Source organism: Doryrhamphus excisus, linkage group LG18 (assembly GCF_037039965.1).
Source record: "Doryrhamphus excisus strain RoL-2023G ecotype Guam linkage group LG18, RoL_Dexc_Guam_v1.1, whole genome shotgun sequence".
Lineage (NCBI taxonomy): Eukaryota > Metazoa > Chordata > Actinopteri > Syngnathiformes > Syngnathidae > Doryrhamphus > Doryrhamphus excisus.
In genome coordinates this window covers 10,118,292-10,134,634 of record NC_136374.1, presented here as the reverse complement: position 1 = coordinate 10,134,634, position 16,343 = coordinate 10,118,292, and the positions used below count along the sequence as shown (strand labels likewise).

The window sequence follows — 16,343 nt, the reverse complement described above, 5'->3', positions numbered from 1 at the left end:
CTCCCAGACACTGGGAACACCAAGGTAGATTGAATTGCAAGGTTTGATGTGCGTGTATAGCATTTAATGTATGATGCCTTTTTCACTTAGTATTACTATGATCATTCATAGCTATGCCATAGTTGAGTCCCATTGGCTTCTAGCTGCCCTATTGTCTACAAATGAAAACTGTTGTCACGTTTTAATGTTACGAGATCTTGTGATGCGTGATCTTGTGACACTCCTACTATTTACAGATATATACAGTAGGTACAAACTACTAATATATATATATATATATGTATGTATATATATACATGCTTTTTCATGCTTTTTCATTGGCACTCTCCTGCTCGGACAACTCTTTTCCCTCTTCTTGCTGTGGCATGTTGAAGGACTTCATATCCTCCTCCTCATCTCCAAGTTGGAAATCAGAGTGTCTCTGAATGAAGCATGCAGACGGCATGTAGTGTGAGTCTCCACTCCCAAGGTTGAAAGTGATGTTGACATTAACGTGCGGACTGGCGGTGACAGGACTCTGAGGCCAAGGGGGCTGTTTAGGTTGGATGGCGGTCTCTGAAACAGCAGACTGGTGCAGGGCTACGGTGGACTGCAGGGGTTCGGAGGACTCCTGACTGCTGGTGTCGCTGGTGGTGTCACTGCTGCTGCTGCTGCTACAGTGACCTGAATCCCCGCTGACTTCCACACTCTGCAGCAGGCAATGTTGCTCCAGCAAAGGGACCGCAGTCGGTAGAGTTTCACCCAAGTGACCCTGATTGACCTGCAATGAGAAGAAGGAAATCAGAAATATTAGCATGCAACACACCAAAGAAGGAGAACTGTCAGAAAAAAAACTCACTTTATCACCACTCTTGCAATTTTCATTTCCATTGTTTTTAGGCTGCAACCTTGCAGTGCCTGACAAAGACAATGTTATTAGTAAGGATGGGCATAGAAATCAACTGATAGTTTCTTAACAATTTAGTCACATGACACACCAGCGACTACATAGACTATATATTCATTTTTACTGGTTTAATTTCGGCTGCACGGCGGTCGAGTGGTTAGCGCGCAGACCTCATAGCTAGAAGACCGTAGTTCAATTCCACCCAATGTTTTTAGAAACATTAGTCTTCAATGAACCTATCATGCGGACAGATTAGTTCAATTAACTTGAAAAACACTTTTGTCGACATTGAAAACAAGTTGGCTGCGGTTAAAGCGCAGGCCACATAGCTAGGAGACCCGAGTTCAATTCCACCCTTGGCCATATCAAGTGTGGAGTGCGGGTACTGCGGTTTCCTCCCACATTCCAAAAACATGCTAGGTTAATTGGCGACTCCAAATTGTCCATCGGTATGAATGTGAGTGTGAATGGTTGTTTGTCTATATGTGCCCTGTGATTGGCTGGCCACCAGTCCAGGGTGTAAGACAGATGGGATAGGCTCCAGCACCCCCGTGACCTTCATGAGCATAAGCGGTAGAAAATGAATGAATGGTTTACTTTCTTTTTTCAGGTTACCTTTCTTCCATACTGTCTTGTATAGGATCAGCAGAATGATGGCGATCAGGATGAAGAACATGACCGCACCAACAACGCTGGCGACTGCTGCAACTGAAGACACGCAGGTTAGCACGTTTTCGTTATTGTTGCTTAAAGACATCTTATCAAGACAGCGTACCCAGTTCCTTGTCAGTGCCAAGGCTTTTTGGCGGGATGGAAACAGGTGATCTTGGAGTGATTGTTTCTTCACTTTGGTTGGCATGTCCACTTGGCAGTAGGTGATCCTCACACACAGTGTCCGAGGTTGATGTTCCTTCATTTAAGACCGGTCTCCCGTGACATCTGCACGGATAGAAACAAACAAATACAAGGTGCAACGACTCAGTTGAAGCCATATCACACTCACATTCTATGAGGCCTACAGGGCTCCACTGCAGAGGAGATGTTGGAGAATGTTCCGTCACTGCATTTTTTACACTTCACGTTAGAGGTTGCTGTTCCTAAAAACAAAAAAAAAAATCACAAACCAGTCAATGGTTGTTTGTCTATATGTGCCCTGTTATTGGCTGGCGACCAGTCCAGGGTGTACCCCGCCTCTCGCTCCAAGACAGCTGGGATAGGCTCCAGCACCCCTGCGACCCTCGTGAGGATAAGCGGTAGAAAATGAATGAATGAATGAATGAATGAACACAAACCAGTCTGTAATATATTTGATAGTGTCAATGAGAAATAACTCTTTTATTGGATTAGATCAAAATCCATACCTAAGAACTGAACATAAGATGCAGTTTTTCAATTAAACTTGATTATAAAGGGTGGCTACGGCTGTCGAGTGGTTTGCGTGCAGGCCACACAGCTAGGAGACACGGGTTTGATTCCCTGCTCGGGCATGTCTGTGTGGAGTTTGCATGTTCTCCCCGTGCATGCGTGGGTTTTCTCCAAGTTCTCCGGTTTCCTCCCACTTTCCAAAAACATGCATGTTAGGTTATCAAAGGAAATCGAAGGAAATAGGTGCAGATTCTGGAAGCTCTACAAAGCTTTCTGTGTGGGTTATTGTGTGTAGCAGCTCTATAGGAGTCCACAGCTCAATACAAAGGGATGAAAAATTTGGATAATAGGTCCCCTTTAAGGTCATGCCACAACATTTCAGTTGGAATTGAATCAGGACTTTGACTAGGCCACTCCAAAGTCTTCATTTCATTTTTCTTTAACCTTTCAGAGAGGGTCTTGGTTCCATTTATCACAGCAAGTCTTACAGGTCCTGAAGCAGCAACGCAGGTCTTGACCATCACACTACCACCACCATATTTTACTGTTGGTATGATGTTCTTTTTGGCTGCACGGCGGTCGTAGTGGTTAGCGCTCAGACCTCACAGCTAGGAGACCGGAGTTCAATCCCACCCTCGGCCATCTCTGTGTAGAATTTGCATGTTCTCCCCGTGCATGCGTGGGTTTTCTCCGGGTACTCCGGTTTCCTCCCACATTCCAAAAACATGCTAGGTTAATTGGCGACTCCAAATTGTCCATAGGTATGAATGTGAGTGTGAATGGTTGTTTGTCTATATGTGCCCTGTGATTGGCTGGTGACCAGTCCAGGGTGTAACCCGCCTTCTCGCCCGAAGACAGCTGAGATAGGCTCCAGCACCCCCCACGACCCTCGTGAGGATAAGCGGTAGAAAATCTGGGTACCTGGCATTAAGACTCCATAACCAGCTTTGCATGAAGTATGGTGTATACATTCAGTGCAGCGTTGCTCATCAGATTCCATGATGCAGTACATGCCAGGTTGACACGTACACTTGGACATGACGGTGGAGGAGCAGGCGTGGGCAAACTGCAGGCCTTTGTCTGCTTACACACAAAAAGCGATAAGATAAAAAAGATAAAGACAAAAAGATAAAAGTGAAGATAAGATTCAGAGCTACTGACGAGCTTTGCACTTAGCACAAAGGAAGCAGTTTGGGGCGTAGTTCCAGCTCTCCATGTACTGGTCGCGTTCACACGGTTCACACACACTCTCTGTTGTTTCATTGCAGTCCCGCGTCAATCGCCACCCTGTGGAGTGTGTGGGTGGACACACCAGACTTTGACTGTATTTTTAGCATTAAATGTATTTTAGTACATTGTTTGACATTTTTTCCAATACATGGATATGGCAGAAGGTTGAATTATTGCAATATTATTGGAGTTGATTAGTATTACATATTTTTTGTATTGTTTCCCTTAGTTTTTATTCATTCATTCATTCATTCATTTTCTACCGCTTTTTCCTCACAAGGGTCGCGGGGGTGCTGGAGCCTATCCCAGCTGTCTTCGGACTGGTCGCCAGCCAATCACAGGGCACATATAGACAAACAACCATTCACACTCACATTCATACCTATGGACAATTTGGAGTCACCAATTAACCTAGCATGTTTTTGGAATGTGGGAGGAAACCGGAGTAGCCGGAGAAAACCCACGCATGCACGGGGAGAACATGCAAACTCCACACAGAGATGGCCGAGTGTGGAATTGAACCCTGGTCTCCTAGCTGTGAGGTCTGCGCGGTAACCACTCAACCACCGTGCTGCCCCCTTAGTTTTTAATTATATATTATTCACTTTTTTGTAAATGTCTTGACATTTCCTTTCATTTTAATGGAACGGTGCTAACTTTGGTTCCTTTTATTCACTCTGGGTTACTAAGAGTCATTCACCACATTGATCTGGTTCATTTGAGTTACTTGAGTCCAAACAGTTTGAGTCTTCACTCTTTCCGCTAAGTTCGGTGAATTCAGCAGAATCATTTGAGTCCACCGTGTTTTTGTTCATTCTGTATAGTCAAGTCAGTGAATCAATTCAATCGAATCAGCTGAGTTTCTTTCTAGTGAAGAACCAACTCAAATGAATCATGAGTCTACGGTGTTTCAGTGAATGAAAGCGAATGAATCATTTGTTTGTGTTTTGGTGAGTCGGCTGACTCAAATTGATGAATCAATTTAACAGAATCATCTGAGTCCACTGTGTTTCTGGTGAGTCAGCTGACTCAAATCAGTGAGCCAATCAACCTGCTGTGTCCTAGGAGTTCGATTCCCCTCTCGGGCATTTCTGTGTGGAGTTTGCATGTTCTCCCCGTGCATGCGTGGGTTTTCTCCGGGTACTCCGGTTTCCTCCCACATTCCAAAAACATGCTAGGTTAATTGGCGACTCCAAATTGTCCATAGGTATGAATGTGAGTGTGAATGGTTGTTTGTCTATATGTGCCCTGTGATTGGCTGGCGACCAGTCCAGGGTGTACCCCGCCTCTCGCCCGAAGACAGCTGGGATAGGCTCCAGCACCCCCGCGACCCTCGTGAGGATAAGCGGTAGAAAATGAATGAATGAATATTTGTCAAATGCCAAGCATCCATCCATTTTCCTCCGCTTAACCGGGTCCGGGTCGTGGCGGCAGCAGTCTTAGTAGGGAAGCCCAGACTTCCCGGTCCCCGGCCACCTCCTCCAGCTCCACCGGGAGGACACCAAGGCGTTCCCAGGCCAGCTGTGAGACATAGTCCCTCCAGCGTGTCCTAGGTCTGCCCCGGGGCCTTTTCCCGGCTGGGCATGCCCGGAACACCTCACCAGGGAGGCGTCCGGGAGGCATCCGGACTAGATGCCCGAGCCACCTCACACCTAACTCCTCTCGATGTGAAGGAGAAGCGGCGAGGAGGAGTCAGTTGAGGTGGCTCGGGCATATTTGTCAAATGAATCTATAAATCGCAGCTTGCATGTATTGCATATGTGTGTCTTGCAACAAGACCTCCAGATTTACCAGGTGGGCACTTCCTGCAGCACAGGCTTAAAGCCTCCAGCAAGTACTCACGATCCGGATTGTTGCACTTTCTGCTAGGCCCAGCATAATAGGGGAGCGACAACACCTGTGGGAAAGCATGCAGAAGAAAAATTAATGCAGAATGCAGACCACCGCTGAGGCCAAACCAATTATAAAACTTGTTTGGAAAATCCCTCCTGATGCTACATCCTCATCTGCTGGATCTGATTGGTCATTGCATCATCAGGACCCACTGCAAGTGGAATTTTACAGCAACTTTGTATATCGGTACACTTTATTTTGATCACAAAGAGTGTGTTTGTGCAGAATCCTGCTAACAAACAACAAATAAAACAATACCTCATACTTGCATTTTTGCCCTTGTTGCAATTAATGGTAATGGTGGAACAGAGATGACTATTCAAAAATGTTATAAACTAATTCATTCATTCATTTTCTACCGCTTTTCCTCACGAGGGTCGCGGGGGTGCTGGAGCCTATCCCAGCTGTCTTCAGGCGAGAGGCGGGGTACACCACAATCACAGGGCACATATAGACAAACAACCATTCACACTCACATTCATACCTATGGACAATTTGGAGTCGCCAATTAACCTAGCATGTTTTTGGAATGTGGGAGGAAACCGGAGTACCCGGAGAAAACCCACGCATGCACGGGGAGAACATGCAAACTCCACACAGAGATGGCCGAGGGTGGAATTGAACCCTGGTCTCCTAGCTGTGAGGTCTGCGCGCTAACCACTTGATCGCCGTGCCGCCATAAACTACTTACCCACAACCAAAACATAAATTTAAAAAATGTTTCTGTTAAAGGGTATTTTGAAAGGTATAGCAAAATGAACATATTGTCATGTTTTCAAATAACCTCTAACAATTTTAATGGCGGTGGAGGGCGGGGCGTGAAACAGGACCAGACCATCTTCCACCTGTGGCCACCTTGCTTGTGCTGCATGCGTACAAACAGAGGACACCTTTGTTCTCAACCTGAGGTGGACTCCATCTCAATCTCTCCAAAAATGCTTGGACTTTGAGCATGGCTGTGCATTTGCCTCTGTCAGCCACCATAAACTTAGCATTAAATTAACATCATTAAATCTTTTTCATACCTCTTTGACTATTAATCTATTGAATATTACTTTTTACTGTAGTTATGTTAGAAATAAACCAAAAAAAAGCTAAATCATACATCCATTTTCTGTGGCGCTTATCCTCACGAGTGTCACAGGTATGCTGGAGTCTATCCCAGCTGAATTTGAGTGGTACACCCTGGACTGGTCGCCTGTCAATCGCAGGGCACATATAGACAAACAACCATTCACACTCACATTCACACCTATGGACAATTTGGAGTCACCAATTAACCTAGCATGTTTTTGGAATGTGGGAGGAAACCGGAGTACCAGGAGAATACCAACGCATGCACGGGGAGAACATGCAAACTCCACACAGAGATGGCCGAGGGTGGAATTGAACCCTCGTCTCCTAGCTGTGAGGTCTGCATGCTAACCACACGACCGCCATGCAGCCCTGTTTTCAACTCTCTGGAGTCTATCCCAGCTGAATTTGAGTGGTACACCCTGGACTGGTCGCCTGTCAATCACAGCGCACATATAGACAAACAACCATTCATACTCATATTCATACAACAAACTAATTGTACCACAAATGACTCAACTATCTAGTAACAATAACATAAATAATAATATAAAATAATAATGGTGAATAATAATGTGTAATAAATAATAATACAAAAAAATATACTAAATAATACTAAATACTGTGAATAATACTAATAATAATCCTTAATATGTCATCTTTCACTCTTCTAAGTTGTGGAGTTGCCGTTGAGATCTATTTTCTCACAGGAAATTGGTACTGTCTGTAAAACGTTTGGAGTATTTCTTGAAATGCTGCCTTTTCAACTATATTAAAGAGCAGCATTTCTTTTGTGACGTAGCAAACTACACTCTCTGTTAACTGTTAACTTCTCAGTGGGTGCTGACTATCGTGTAGTTTTTTTTTCCTTGATGGGAAAACTTGGTCGGTCTGGTTTAAGGTGGACGAGTGTGTTTTGTTGCCTTTCATCATGCCACCACGTTCCTCCTCCTTCCTAATTTCTACTACGTTACTTTGTATCGCCCCTCACGAGGGTCCACTATTTTGCTGTGCCCATGCTAGGTATAGCTTAATAATACAGGTAAAAAAAAAAAAAAAAAATACTCCATACTTCACTGATCATGCTTTTTCCTCAAGCACTGAGATTTTGTACTTTGTTTAGCAGTCCTTGAAAACCGGGTGCTGTGAAATGCAAAATTTTGGCTATAAGCACTAGCTGTATACTATGTAGTATGTACATAAAAACTGACTTTATGACACTAGAAACTAGCATTTAGTATTTTCATAGTCTATTGATTTTATTTGTTTGATTAATTCTGATCCAATAAAACATTATTTTACTATCCTTTTCCAATTGCAGATTCTTCCCAAACTTCATGACTCTAAAGATACACTAAGCTGACGGCAGCAGAGGAAAAACGTGACAGGAAACAGGACGTCAGTTTTGAAAAGGCTTAAAGGATAAATTCACACATTAAAAACCAAAAAAAAGAGTCTAGTAAAAGTGATATGGACTGCACTGAAAATCAGCATCACTAGTGCATTTCTTTCAAATGGAGTCGAAACACAAACAAAACCTACCTTGATAGCGTGTGCAGCCAGCAGAACAAAAACGTCCTTCATCGCTTCTCGGAGGCTGCAGTAGGCGGTAAAGTGGAGCAAGCCACTTGAAGTGATTTGAGTGTTTGGAGGAAGGAAGTGAGCGTGAGGCGGCGTGCCCCCTCACTCACAGTCGCTCTCACCTTTGAAGACAGAAAGTGTATACTCAGTAGGCTGTATAAAATATCTATACACTTGGAAATAACATTTCAATCACAGATCTGGATGAATTGATGAATGTATGGTCTCCATGCATTCCCTACATCAGTTGTGAGACTGACTTTGCAGTGACATTGTGATGATTTATTCCTGTATTAACAGATGAGTTTATGTGTATGTGCAATAGAATATACCGGAAGTGTCATTTTGCTCGCTTGACTTCTGAATTTTAACAGGAAGGTAAAGTCGTGAAAGGAATTACTTCCCTTTTTAATTTTTAAAATAAATTCCAAAAAATAATACATGAAAAAAAATCTATAAATTATGTACTTGTGATGGAAATCTTCACAGTGGTGCATTTGATATCTGGCCCTCAGTGATTGTCACTATGAGAGCTGACATGGGCCTGCACTACTGATTTTGAAGGCGCTGGGTAGAGTACATTGACATAGCAACACATTGAAGCTGTAATCTAATTGGACAAAAATTATATCACATAAACATACGCTACTGCAAGCAGTGCAGACAAAATATTGGTACAATATGAAGATAATAAACTTGAATAAATTAATACAATTTCATTCATTCATTTTATATAGTGGGGGTGCTGGAACTTATCCCAGCTGTCTTCAGGCGAGAGGCGGGGTACACCCTGGACTGGTGGCCAGCCAATCACAGGGCACATATAGACAAACAACCATTCACACTCACATTCATACCTATGGACAATTTGGAGTCGCCAATTAACCTAGCATGTTTTTGGAATGTGGGAGGAAACCGGAGTACCCGGAGAAATCCCACGCATGCACAGGGAGAACATACAAACTCCACACAGAGATGGTTGAGGGGGGAATTGAACCCTGGTCTCCTAGCTGTGAGGTCTGCGTGCTAACCACTCGACCGCCGTGCAGCCCAGTCCCCTAAAAATACGTAACAAATTTTGCAGTAGTTCCGTGGACTTATGTGGTATAATTACAGTGCCACCATGTGTTGTATGACAGAAAAATGATATCACAGGCAACACATTAAGGGCGAGTGTTTTCACCATATTTCACCGTTTTGTTTTCAGTAGTTTAGTAGAAGAAGAGTTAGCTTAACCATCAAATGCATGTAGTCATGTGAAAAAATTAGGATTTAGCCTTAGTCTTGATTTGTCCACCAAACATGTTTTTCTTGAGCACAGACATTAGACATTTTTGTATCTCGTCTTGACAACACAATTGTTTTGTGCCGATAATATGACATGCAAATGGGTTAGAACACAGCAAAGCAAAACTTCACTCCAAAAAGACTAAAAAAAGATGCAGCACTTCTTCAAAAGCACGTCAGTCAACTGTTGTCACATCCAAAGCAGGATATCATCTTCAAGGAAATCTTTATTTGTGTCAGTCCCACAGTGAGAAAGGGGAAGTCGGAAGCTCGGCTCACTACCAGAAAGACAAAAACAAAATGCATCCCGGGCGACAAGAGAAAAAGAGGTTTCAAAATGAGTCAGCATGTATTGTGACATGTAAAAAGGCAAGTATGAAAATAGAACACGATGTCGTGAAGGTGTTGCTTCACATCCGCCAGGTTGCAAACATCACAAGGCACTCGTGCATGTTGGTTATACCTTTTTACGACACAAAGTGAAGTTTCATTTTACAGTACGATATGTATTACTGGTGGGCGATACTGCATATTTTGGTATCAAGATGAAACAGTATTGCTGATATCGATACTGATGGACCATTCATTCATTCATTCATTTTCTACTGCTTTTTCCTCACAAGGGTCGCGGGGGTGCTGGAGCCTATCCCAGCTGTCTTCGGGCGAGAGGCGGGGTACACCCTGGACTGGTGGCCAGCCAATCACAGGGCACATATAGACAAACAACCATTCACACTCACATTCATACCTATGGACAATTTGGAGTCGCCAATTTTCCTCGCATGTTTTTGGAGAACAACACAGAGATGGCCGAGGGTGGAATCGAACCCTGATCCTCCTAGCTGCTAGGTGCACACTAACAACTCGACCACTAAAACATCACACATAAATAATCCAAATTTCAGTACGTTTATTTAAATACATGACATTCATTGGCTGACAAGAATATCCCTAAGACACACATAATGTACTGTAGCTTCGCCAGCTTTACAGTTGCCTTGATAATATTGTAAATAAAACATTTTTGAGAGTGTGTAGTCAACTCTTAGTGGAAGAAGGTATGCGTCTTAATTTTCTTCTGGGGGTAAAGTGCTGCAAGTTGTGACGGGCCAATCGACAGAGAGGTGGTGTCTGGTCAGAGTGAGCGCTTCTGGTTACCTGATCCTGGAAAATAACATGATGACCACTTTAGAAGTCTTTATTAGAATCCCTTTCATGCCCACTACATTAGGCACACCTGCTAACTGCTCTCTCTCATTCATGACCTACCAACACACACATCGCAGTTCAACTCTTAATGGGATGATGATGTAATAACACTGAGGTGGTGAATGTACCTCTGTGAATGTTATTGGTGGACAAGATGAAAGTGTTGTTGTGAGTGTGTTATGAGTAAATGTCTCTTCCTCACTCACAATAGCACTATGTGTGCACAACTCGCACAAACACAGCATACTCTGCAACACACACATCAAATAGACCAGGGGTCGGCAACCTTTCCTGTGAAAAGACACTTTGCACCCTCGCCCACGTAAAAAAAAAAAATGTAAATGATTGCATCCTGCACTTGAAAAAGGATTTTTTTTAACCTGCTACAACAACAGAATGAACAAAGTGCAGTGTGCATGTCTAACGGATACCAACAAGTATGATGGTTAAACCTCACAAATGACTTAAGAACTGTGAAGCACAGTCAACTGACAGCCTGTTTCTTTTAGCTTGCTGGCTAACGCTGCTCAACTTAAAAGCTCAATTAATGGACTTTGCCAATTTGAGCCCGGTCTACTTTAAAAGAAAATTTCAATAAATGTTGTTTGTTTTGTCAAATAAATGCCTTATTTGCTAATTTGTCGCCACATAGAGATACATACAGAGGTAAGCCGGCATTGTGTTTCTTTTTGGGAGGAGTGTATTCATTGGGTAAAAGATGTCCCAACGAACGCAGGCAGAAATAAAATCACAGCATAAACTTGAGCATGTGCAGAAGCATCAGGAGGAGAAGTTTTTATAGTCGACTTGTGCAAAGAATAAAAGGTGAGACAACATTCAATCCAGGTTTCTTTGAGCACCTTCATTCAACAAGTGTGGAGAACGAGTGGCCCCTCAGTACAGCTTCCATTATTCCATACAATATTTATCTATACTATACTGACAGTTACTAGAAACTTTGAAGTAGAAATGTATGCATATTTATACTATAAGGAGGGTTTTCATTTATTACTTGTGGATTTATTGTTGACTCAGTGCTCGGGTAGTTTAAATAATGATGAGTTGTCATGTTGGCACAGTTGATTGCACATGGGTTGGTGCAAAAGTGGACCAAATACACACTGGGTATGGTAGAGGCCGGTTTGAGCTCCAGTGATATAACCAAGCTGTTCTCAACCCACCATCAGAAACCTGCATAAACGCCACAACAGTGACAACTCCCGACCAGGATCGCTCCATTCGGTTGCAACACCAGCGGGAACGGTTTCGCCGTGCCAGTCGTAAAGCACAGAAAACACTCGGCATGAACAACACCCGCATCAGGAGCCCCACTGTGCGTCAACGCTTGCGGGAAGTCAACCTCCATGCGAGGAGGCTTTTTCGCATTGTTGCATTGTGTTTTTTGTTTTGAAATTATTCTTGAGACGTGAAGATTTTTGTTTCTGTATGAGGAAAATCTAGTTTAGGGATCTCGTCAGTGTATATTATCATTATATTATCATTCATGAAAGGAGGAGCAGACTAAAATGCTGATTATTGAAGATTATTTTTATTGAAGTGGCTTATTTTCTATTAAGTGTGCCTTAAGAAGAGAAGTACTGTGTTCCATTGCATGTTTTCAAGTGGATAAGCTATTGTTAGTTTCGAATAGTGCTCTAGGTCATTGAGGTGGAGGCCACATGAAGTACCTCATTGTACACTGGAATGATAACTCATTTTTCACACTCTATTAAACTTTACCACTAAGTTTTACTTCATTTAATGATCTTTGGTTGATGACCAATCACAAATGCTATTAAATATGTGTATAACGTACATAACGTGTGTTTAATGTTTTAATAAAAGACAACAGCAGGAGTATTGCATAGTTTCTGTCCATTACTATTTGTTATACAGTTTGAACATGGTGTTTACATTAAGTAAAGTACATGCATACAAACCTATTACGCTAACAACAAAGGAGAAAAGGTGATGGTTTCGTAATGGCAAATATATAAGAAAAAATGTATCAAAAATCAAAAGAATAAAGAACATCACCTGTCCTTCCTCAGCTGGTTGCTCAGTGGAGTTGTCCTTAATGAGGTGACTCCGCAGGTCCAGGTTGCTGGGTGGGGGCAAGAAGCTTTGAACCTTGTTGGACCAGCCCAAAAGGCAGTGCTGTATTACAGTAAAGACAAATAAGGACACAGCTAAAATACAACTTGAACATTAAGTGTACAGTACTTACCGATGGTAAGCCCAAACTGTCAGATGGATCAAAGCTGCAGCGACGATGTGCTTTGTACTTGTAAGGAGACAGAATGCTGGCACGAGGGATGCTGACCCTTTGAAATGGCCGCACACAAAAACACACAGTGAATTGCTTTTGAAACCATGAAAAGACACAAAAGACACAAATAGTTGACCCTTGGAGGTGGAACACACCACTTAGTATGCCTCCACAGGACATGTTTAGCAAGGTTCATTGTGAAATACAAACACAAAGAAATAAATACTTGTAATAAACAACTGTTTCGAGATAGGTTATTAAAATGAATATATTTGTTTCTGTTATTACTATTTTTCTATTTGCCTTCCAATCAGATTTTGAAGCATTAAGCGTGTAGTAGAGTGGGTTTGTGTCAATACCAAAGACGGCCACCAGAGGGCGAAATGCTTTATTATGTACAGTCGATCTTATTGCTAGAATAGCTTTTTTGTTTGTTTGTTTTTAATCATCATGTTTGTTCTTAAAAAGTACAAGTTTTACCTCTTTCAAATAAATTTATTATTAACCCAAAATGTAACAGTTTTAACTTAAAAATGTACTTAATATAACCGCTACAGCATGTTGAGGCTGGGTTGAAAAACATTGTTAAACATTTTTTTAAATTATTTTATTATTATTATTATCCAGAAACTGACCAAATGCAGTAATCAAGTTTGTGACAATTGCCGTTCAGGTTCCCAACTACTCTTTACCTGACGTGTGCTGGTTCAGTCATAGTGTGCGGGTGTGAGGATTTTAGCCTTTTGCACACAGGACAACATTCCGGAGAGTGAACCGGGATAGGAAACAATCTGGTGTTCATCTTATAAGAGAATGTACCTAAACAAGAGCAAGATGAGGATATTAGAATAATGAATTACACCCAACAACAACTGATCTCTTACACTCGTGAGTATCTGTGTCGGCTTGTGAGCTGCCTCTGTCTGCAAGAAGCGTCAGGGCTGAGTGTTTATCCCGGGGAACTCTATGGGGTGATCATTAAGTGACAATGAGGAGACGAGTCGTACATCAGCAACACAATACAATGAGCAGGACTCACTCTGAGTGTGGCTGGTGGATGCACTCTCTTTTGTTTTGTGTTCGAAATGCTTGCAGATCATTGTAGAAGTCATCAGAGTGTTCCCCCAGGGTTTTTTGCGCATCCAGGACTCCTTAAATGGAACAGACTGTGCTTATCTTACATATGAATGTATGTTTAATGAGATTAGAAAACAACCATGTGTGCCATGTACCTGCGATCCAATCATAACCAAGTAATGGATGTAGACGATTCCTTTGTGCAGGTTCCTCAGCATGGGCATCGGTCTGGAACGTCACTCGATTCTGCATCTTCCTCTAAGAAAGAAAAACATTGATATCCTGAATTTAAGAATAGGAAGTTTACACTTTCAAGCGTGTTTTGACTCACCTGTTCATTGCTGCAAGACTTCAGAGAGGACTTTATGCCATCCCCTTGTGAAGATATTCGTAATGGTGAAACCTTCTCAGCTATCACTTGGCGTTTGGGGGTCAAAAAAGGTGAAGGGGTGGGACCCCGGGTGCCCATTTGTCTCTCACACATCTTAAGTTAGGAAAAGTAAGAAAAATAGATTGCTGTTAATGCAATGGATCATTTTAGCACAATGCAAGTTAGCTTTTTTTAGTTGCAAAAGCTTTATCTTCAGGGAGAATTACCATCAGGTGAACTACTTTAAACGATACACCTTAAAAATAGCAAACAAACGGCAATTACATCATAATTTAAAAGCTAACTCGTTGTTGTATTTACCCCGATAAAGTTGTAGTTTACACAGAATACATGGGCTGTCTCCAGACGTTTTTTAGACGCACTGTGGTGCAATAAACTGCTTATAAACTTTACATTTGTTATGGTAAAGGAAACAGTGCAAGCTAATGGTCGCTGCTAAAATACTATATTGAGTCTCTCTTACCTTCAGTTGTTTGCTATCCTGCTTCATTTCTTTAGTTAGCTGACGTAATTCATTACCTTCTCATAATACGTAATTTATGTCCACAAACAACACATTTAGATGATAAAACGTCAATGCCGCGAATAGTTAACGTTCTGATGTATTTACATCAAATTGTGCGCTAATAATAGGTCATCAAATTCACGTATCACTGCCTCGTCGACAAATGACGCCATTTTCTTTCTGTGATTTAAATGCTGCGATTCGCCACCGTCTCCTTAGCAACAAGCAACTTCAGCAATCTGATTGGTTAATATTTTTTTCCCATAATGCCTTGCTAAGAAGGCTCTTAAAGGAATAATTATGTTTACGTCGAAGCAGCGCTGCTTGATTGTAAACAGCAGAGAGCGCCATTCACAAATTAAGAATGCAAAATACATTCGATATTTATATACTGTAATAAAAAATAAATCTGTTCATCATGACTAGAGACCAACTGGAGAATCACAATCATAAACATTGTTATGTCACATAGATATCTGACAGAGTTTTAGTTAGTTTTATTAGCACAGAGATAATTCAGGTAAAAGTCATATTTGTTGTTTTTCCAGGTAAGTGACACAAGTGACACAATTCATCATAGTTTCATGTACATTAAATCCATCCATCCGTTGTCACGCTATAATGAGTGTTTTGCAGGTGTTGCAGGGTCACGGCTGAGCCCCTGCCGCCCGCCCTTCAGGCCCCTGATGCTCAATGACGACGTGGAGGCAACACTCTGTATTCCAGTCACGGCTCGTTTTCCACCAGAGCCGTGCAGGCTGGTCCCATTTGATTAGTTGACCATGGCGGCGCCCAGGTGCACCCCATTATGATGAAACAGTGCCAGTCATCAGCTTGTATATTCCTTGCCTACCTCTCCGATTAACCTCCCGCCGGTGGCCTTTGAACAATTACTGTCGGCGGCTATTGCTCATTAGCCTTCAGACACACAATAACATCAACACTCTTATTTCTGATAAACAAGCTGACATACATAACAAATTACACCGTGGTGACTGCAAAATAAGAAGAATATGGACTCCACTGTATGCACTCCCTACAACATCTAGACATACTCTTGGTGGTCTGTTTTGGGATCTCCACCCAAATCTGAATCAGATAGTGGTCTTGTTGGTGTACTAACTTGTTGCTATACTGGCCTGTCTCCTGATATCTCCTTCATGTTCTTGACACCTCTGGAAGTCATAGCAAACCCTCTGCAAAATGAAGATCATACAGTGGTATGAAAAAGTATCTGCCTTTTGGAATTTCTCACATTTCTGCATAAAATCACCATCAAATGTGATCTGATCTTTGTCAAAATCACACAGATAAAAAAAACAGTGTCTGCTTTAACTAAAACCACCCAAACATTTATAGGTTTTCATGTTTTAATGAGGATAGCATGCAAACAATGACAGAAGGGGGAGGAATAAGTAACTGAACCATCACATTTAATATTTTGTGCCCCCCCAGATGCGCTTTCTGTAGTTGCATATCTGTCTGGCACATAGATCAAGACTAATCTTGACCCATTCTTCTTTACAAAACCTGACTTAAATTGTTTGGTAAAAATTGGTTTCAATTGCTCTTTAAG

General features: G+C 42.1%; 2 protein-coding genes across 2 annotated transcripts; both read right to left on the bottom strand.

The window, feature by feature from the left end:
• Nucleotides 1–4: 4 nt before the first annotated feature.
• tnfrsf1b (tumor necrosis factor receptor superfamily, member 1B) lies at nucleotides 5–8,140 on the bottom strand. The gene is made up of 9 exons (XM_058054450.2): nucleotides 7,991–8,140; nucleotides 5,273–5,378; nucleotides 3,413–3,538; nucleotides 3,173–3,331; nucleotides 1,890–1,983; nucleotides 1,662–1,825; nucleotides 1,502–1,594; nucleotides 839–897; nucleotides 5–760 (listed from the first exon to the last, which is right to left on the bottom strand). The coding sequence occupies exons 1-9, from the start codon at nucleotides 8,030–8,032 to the stop codon at nucleotides 305–307; spliced, it is 1,299 nt and encodes a 432-aa protein (XP_057910433.2). The 5' UTR covers nucleotides 8,033–8,140; the 3' UTR covers nucleotides 5–304.
• Nucleotides 8,141–10,081: 1,941 nt separating this feature from the next.
• miip (migration and invasion inhibitory protein) lies at nucleotides 10,082–14,949 on the bottom strand. The gene is made up of 9 exons (XM_058054970.2): nucleotides 14,726–14,949; nucleotides 14,203–14,355; nucleotides 14,027–14,129; nucleotides 13,834–13,945; nucleotides 13,679–13,758; nucleotides 13,487–13,613; nucleotides 12,753–12,849; nucleotides 12,563–12,682; nucleotides 10,082–10,480 (listed from the first exon to the last, which is right to left on the bottom strand). The coding sequence occupies exons 1-9, from the start codon at nucleotides 14,750–14,752 to the stop codon at nucleotides 10,355–10,357; spliced, it is 945 nt and encodes a 314-aa protein (XP_057910953.2). The 5' UTR covers nucleotides 14,753–14,949; the 3' UTR covers nucleotides 10,082–10,354.
• Nucleotides 14,950–16,343: the final 1,394 nt, after the last annotated feature.